The 6523-nt window shown below is 38.1% G+C and overlaps 1 protein-coding gene across 1 annotated transcript in view; it reads left to right on the forward strand.

The window, feature by feature from the left end:
- Window positions 1–6214, forward strand: part of PIEZO2 (piezo type mechanosensitive ion channel component 2) — a gene marked incomplete at its 5' end in the record, with an annotated part of 291899 nt that extends 285685 nt beyond the window's left edge. Inside the window, 3 exons of the mRNA XM_037733350.1 lie at window positions 1234–1313; window positions 3561–3744; window positions 4676–6214. Of these exons, the coding sequence (XP_037589278.1) occupies window positions 1234–1313; window positions 3561–3744; window positions 4676–4928 (517 nt within the window). The remainder of the gene's footprint in view (window positions 1–1233; window positions 1314–3560; window positions 3745–4675) is intronic.
- Between the last annotated feature and the right edge of the window lie 309 nt (window positions 6215–6523).

Below are 6523 nucleotides of genomic sequence, written 5' to 3' on the forward strand. Positions count from 1 at the left end.
AAAAAAAAAAAAAAAAAAAAAAAAAAAAAAAGAAAGAAAATTTGGAAAAAAAAATAGTATATATCTCAAAGTATTATCCTGCCACTTATGTTCTCCACTTCCAACAGATGCAAGCTGAGATGTTTAAATTCTAATATATGAACTAGCAAAAAAAAAAATGATATGGGTCTAAAACTGCTAAACAAAATAGTTCAGACATCCACCAACAATGCCCCCAGTTTTGTCCTCTTGTCTGCCTTGCCCCATTTTAATACATGGAATATATGGACCACCATGGTGCAGGCATTAGAAGTGTTCCCAGACTAAGATATGTTTTGCAATTCACTAAAGTTGAAGGGCCCTTGGAGATTGTCACATCCTCCCCCATCACTTCCCAGATGAGAACATATTCAAGGTACTGGGCTTGTGGGAGGCAGAGGTCACTTGAGGTCCAGGTCACCAGCTCTCTTTGCCCCTCACTGTCCTCTAGATCAGTTCATGCAATCTATTTGTGTATTAGTCCATTCTCATACTGCTAATAAAGACATACCTGAGACTGGGTAATTTACAAAGGAAAGAGGTTTAATGGACTCACAGTTCCACATGGCTAGGGTGGCCTCACAATCATGACGGAAGGTGAAGGAAGAGCAAAGGTACATCTTACATGGCAGTAGGCAAACATGTGCAGGGGAACTGCCCTTTATAAAACCATTAGATTTGATGAGACTTATTCACTATCACAAGAACGGCATGAGAAAACCTGCCACATCATCCAATTATCTCCCACTGGCTCCTCCCACTATACATGGGGATCATGGGAGCTACAATTCAAGATGAGATTTGGGTGGGGACATAACCAAGCCATATCAGGTTGATTATAGATATGTTTGAAAATCTAAAAATTAAAATTTAAAGAGTGCTCAATGGTATGGATAAGAATTAGAGGATTCAAGCAAGAAAGAGAGCACCTTGGCTTCACAAACAAGCCACAGAAATGGGAAAAGACCAGTGGCTGTTTGTAAGCCATCACCTAGCTTGTTGTACAGACTTACATGTAGATCCAGATAAAGCTCAGTGAATTTGCTCAGCATCAGAGAGTTTTGATTGTAACAGAAACCTGTAAATTATGATGTCTACACATTGTACAGATATATGAAACTTTCACCATTATTTGGTGATGTGAGGTCAAGAATAACAAAAAAATCAATTTTAGGTGGACAAAACATAATTATATCTTTTTTTCTTAATATACAGGACCATAGAAAAGATCTATCCATATTATGTGAAAGCACCTAGTGATTCTAACTCAAAGCCCATAAAGCAACTTTTATCTGGTAAGAATGAGAAAAATTTGTTTCAGAATTTTTTTAAATCCTACTTTCATTCAATGTCAACAGTTTGTGTTTGGGGCCTTCATCAAACTACCTGCTAGTTATTTCTTCCTGTGTGTCAAGAATTATAAAACCCCTGCCTTCCTTTACTAGCCCAAAGGAGTTACTCACTCAGCTGGGAGCGACATTCTTCATTTTCTCTTTTCCATTGATATAGAACTTGATTGACTTAAATTCACACCAAGTTTCTTATAGTACTGATTAATTAGACTATTGACTTGTTTCTATTAGCAGCCAGATTACTGACAGAAAACTGCCTGATACATTGTTAAATATGTCTGCCCCTCACAATAAGAACAGTAAAAAGATGCCATGAAGTGTATTTGATTCATCCCAAGGGTTAGTAAGTATCAGTAGTGGCATTTTAGTGACTGAATTTTCCCAATGTAATTTGGATGGTATAATTTCATGTTTCCTGTTTCTGGATTCTATTAATTATCAAGAATTGCTTGACTTCATGGCTTGAATCAGAAGCAGATGTATAGATCTGGACAATGTAGAAAACCAGTGCAGTTATCTGGTACACATTCATTCATTCTCCAACATGGGCTGTTCACTATGCACCAGGCTGTAGGCTAGGCACTGGAGCCTGGGTTCCTGTGTTTAGCTGGAAAGACACAGACATAAGTAAGAATTGGAAAGCCACACAGAGATTGGGCTGGTAGAGGCCCAATGGAGGGTCCTGGGGATGGGCACAGGCTGGGCCCCACATCCACACACCTTTCTTCCTCTGCAGTAAATAAGTATGTCTTGCAAGGTATTTGCAAGATGCATTGAGAAGTTTGCTATTTCCCTTTCAGCCAGGAATGGTTCTAGAAGTGTTTCATCTGTACATGCAGATTACTCAACAATTAGTCATTCCCCATGAAGTAACTCTGTCCCTCCACAAGCTCTTCTCATGGTGACTCTGTGCTGCAAGCTCCTGAGTTTCCTTCTTATAGCTGTCTCTGGACTTTAGAACCACCATTCTTCCTGTTCCTGTGGGTTCTGCGTTGTTCACGTTCTTCCTTGATAAGGACTTTGGCTCTAACAAGATCATGCTGTGTCTTACTCTTCTTTGTTGATCCATCCTTCCGTGCCATAGAATACTTTTTCATCAAGCACCATTCTTGGATTCCTATCATCTAGGATAAGCTTGTCCAACCCACAGCCCACAGGCTGTGTGTGGCCCAGGACAGTATTGAATATGGCCCAACACAAATCCGTAAACTTTCTTAAAACATTATGAGATTTTTTTGTATGACTTTTTTTCAGCTCATAAGCTATTGTTGGTGTTAGTATATTTTCTGTGTGGCCCAAGACAAGTCTTCTTTTTCCAGTGTGGCCCAGGGAAGCCAAAAGATGAGATACCCCTGATCTAGGAATTTAGTATGAAATAATGCTGATGTGATTCCCACCTTCACAGAGTTTACAGTTCACCGCCATGTTTCTCAGGAGAAGCACCAGCATCATTGGCAGGAGTGATGTCTTCTTAGAAGGACCTATGCAATGTCACTACAAGCTTTTTTCCCCTATCTTCTACAAGTCTTTTGCTTTCACCCTAAATTCCAAGGAAAGTAATCATTGACCCGATATTATAGTTCTCAGAGGTTTGCTGAGCTGCATGCCATCACTCTTCCTGAAATGAGCTCCTCTCCTCACTCAACTTCACCTATTGAAGTTCTCACTTGGCAAATCTCAGCTCGGAAGTTATCTCCTCTGTGAATCGCCCATGGATCATACTAACCAGAAATGGTCTCTCCAAGCCAACAGACGTTGTCAGTGCTGGCCCTATGGTAGCTGTCGTGTGCGCAAAAATTGCGCTCATGTACATAGTCTTTTTCCATGGAGATAAGGAACAATCTTATATGCAATTTTGGAACCCCTTAGTAACTAACTGAGTGCCTTCCTCCTATAAGACATTCAATAAATTCTGGTAATATGAATAAATTGGTTCAATCATGAGTCAGTGATTTGGGTTTTTAAATGTCTACAGAGTCATTTGGGATTATCAGCTCAGCTGCTCAGGTGGTGAATCCTCCACTGTGGGCCCACTCTTCCTTGCCCACTCGCACTGTTAGTATGTCTATGCATCCTTCTCATCCTAGAACCTTATGCTATAGTTAGTAACCAGGTTTTGCCACCTGAAAACTGTTGCATTAAATCCTAAAATTCTCATGCTGAGTTGATTTTGTGTTTCTACCCTTCTAGAAAATAATTTCATGGATATTACCATCATTTTGTCCAGAGACAATACAACTAAATATAACAGTGAGTGGTGGGTTCTCAACCTGACTGGGAACAGAATATACAATCCGGAGTCGCAGGCCCTGGAACTGGTGGTCTTCAATGACAAAGTCAGTCCCCCAAGTCTGGGGTTCCTGGCTGGCTATGGGTAAGGACTCATTGAACAATTCACAGTTACGTGAGTCCACTTCTGTATCATATAAAGTTGAGAGCCTTTTATCATATAAAGTTGGGAAGCCTTTTATCTTCTTAGAATATTCTAATTTTAGAGCTGTAATATTAAAATGCACACATCCTTGGCCCTTCATTTCAAAAAATGAGGCACCAGAGTCCCATAGAGATCAAAACACCAAGTGTGACTCACACAGCCCAGGCATATGGTTTCTTCACTCCGCATCTTGCTGTTACGGCACAGTTTAATGCAATTCAGTGTTTACATTTAGAAATTGGCATAGAAATAATCACTTTTCTGCTTAGATTTTCTTCTAACCCTTAGCAGATGGATCTATTAGACATCTCAGTTTCGAACTTCTGAACCATCTCGTAATGTTTTGATGCTTAGATCCTAGGACACACGCATCCCCAAAGACACAAATATAAAATGTATTTCTCAAAGTTAGCCTCATAAGAAACTATTTTCACCCTGAATTTTATTATAAAAATTAATCTCTGAGAAAGACAGTACTGCTAAAAGGAAAGAAGATAATTATACATAATTACATTTCTACCAAATATATTATATGGTTTATGCATTTAATATATGCAATAAAACCACCGAAAGTTCATACATGAAACAGTTGGTATTGCTTTTTTTCAGAATGTGATATTGTAAAGGACTTTCATTTTTCAAGTCTAATAGTTCTGTAATACACAATTCTATTTTCTTTACAAAAAACATGAATTATCCTTTTAATCATAGAAAAAGTCAATTTTTTAACCAAAAGGAAGAAAAGGTAAGATTTGATATGGCTATTTCATCTATGGAATTTGAGGGAAAATAATATTATTTTTCCTTTGAGACATGCTTTATAAACCATATTTAACTGCTATATGCAATTTCTACTTGCTGTTTTTTTCAGTATTATGGGATTATATGCTTCAGTTGTCCTTGTGATTGGGAAATTTGTCCGTGAATTCTTCAGTGGGATTTCTCACTCCATCATGTTTGAAGAGCTTCCAAATGTGGATCGAATTTTGAAGTTGTGCACAGATATTTTTTTAGTTCGAGAAACAGGAGAACTGGAACTAGAAGAAGATCTCTATGCCAAATTAATATTCCTGTATCGCTCACCAGAAACAATGATCAAATGGACTAGAGAAAAAACAAATTGAAACCTTAGAACACAGACTGCAAATAATGTTAACATTTGAATTTTTTAAAAAGCACAATATTCTCATAAGAGCTAAGCATTTCTAGTTCGATGGAAATGGTTTGTTTCTCTTCTGACAGGTAGACAAAAGGAGCTGATATCCTTTTACAGTAAAAGCTACCTTGCAAGTTAGGGCACTGTTGAAAATATTATGTGTCACTCCATTTCTCTGAGATCAGGGCTACTTGCTTTATGTTTTAGTCAACAGTGTCTTGCATTCTGATTGATCATGTGAAGGAATCATTTATGGGCCCAGTCCCTGAGAGAAACAAAAGAGAAGTCAGAAGGAAAGATGCTTGCGTTTTCCTCTGCGGGGACTGCACCCTTCCTGGAGAGAGGCTACAATGCAATATACAGCACTCCATCCCACTGGGGAAGCTGCTCTGATGAGACTAGAGGAGCCTTCAACACACTCAGAATATGCAACAGCAATAGGGGGCGGACACTCCTACCCTTGTTTCTAGGGGCAAAAGAGAAGGAACTAATTGCCCATGAAGATGCCAGTGGAATGATCAGCCTCATTCTAAGCAAAAACATAACATTAGTGATTCTCTTACTGCCTTATCTTAACCAAGGACTAATAAGATACCTTTCCATTAAACACCAGTGACTTCTCAGGAAAAAAAAAAAAAAAAGCAGAAAAACAAATGATGTGGACACCTGCTTTGTTGGGGTCCAGCCATGACTGGCTTCAATAAGGACAACTATTCTGGAGGGCTGCTGTCTCCCGTGCAAACGGATGTGAGGCAGAAGAGTAAAAAGGCCAACCCAGTGGGACCTGGAATACTTTGACTTTGTAACTCTTTAATAACTGAGGTCAGGACCGCTCTTCTGCCTTTCCCATCCCTCGACATGCTTTTTCTCATTTCCATGATTTAAGGCAATGGTTTTTCCAGTATGTGACATTTTCCTTCCTGTTTTTCAGGTATATCAAAGAGTTTACATATTCCAACTCACATTTTTACATCTGAGACGGGTTTTTTAAGTTCATAATTATGAAAGAAATATGTATATTGAGCTTGGGGAAATAAAAATGGCCTTTTCTTAAATTATTATTATTGGTAATACAACCTCTTCATTAAATAACAATGTAGCATGAAAAATTTATGATTGAAATGTAGTTTTCATTCCATATTAAGATACAGTTTCTGAGAAGAATCATTGAATGGTCTAGAATATGTCAAAAAATTGATCCTGTGTGGTTTGGGTTCAGGGCTGACTTAAAATAAAGCACACCCTGCAAAGTCATTTTAAGAATACTCCTTATTTGGGCTTTTTGCATGACATAGAAAACAGATTGTTTTTGATACAATGTACAGAATTTTTTTTAATCAACTGAAACAAGAATCCACTTCTTGCTGGTTCTATTTTGTTTTGTTTTGTTTTTCTCATATAAGCAGGAAACAATAATAAAATAATTTCCAAAAAGGAAACAATTACAGTGAATATGGAGCTTTTTAAAAAGTAGTAGACTTCAAATGATGTCGTGAGTTCTACGGAATGAATTAGTGCATATTTATTCTTGTGCTGTGAAAGCCAGCATGCTTCCCCCTGTGG

The sequence above is a fragment of the Cebus imitator genome, unplaced genomic scaffold (genome assembly GCF_001604975.1).
Source record: "Cebus imitator isolate Cc_AM_T3 unplaced genomic scaffold, Cebus_imitator-1.0 Scaffold518, whole genome shotgun sequence".
In the NCBI taxonomy this organism is placed as follows: Eukaryota; Metazoa; Chordata; class Mammalia; order Primates; family Cebidae; genus Cebus; species Cebus imitator.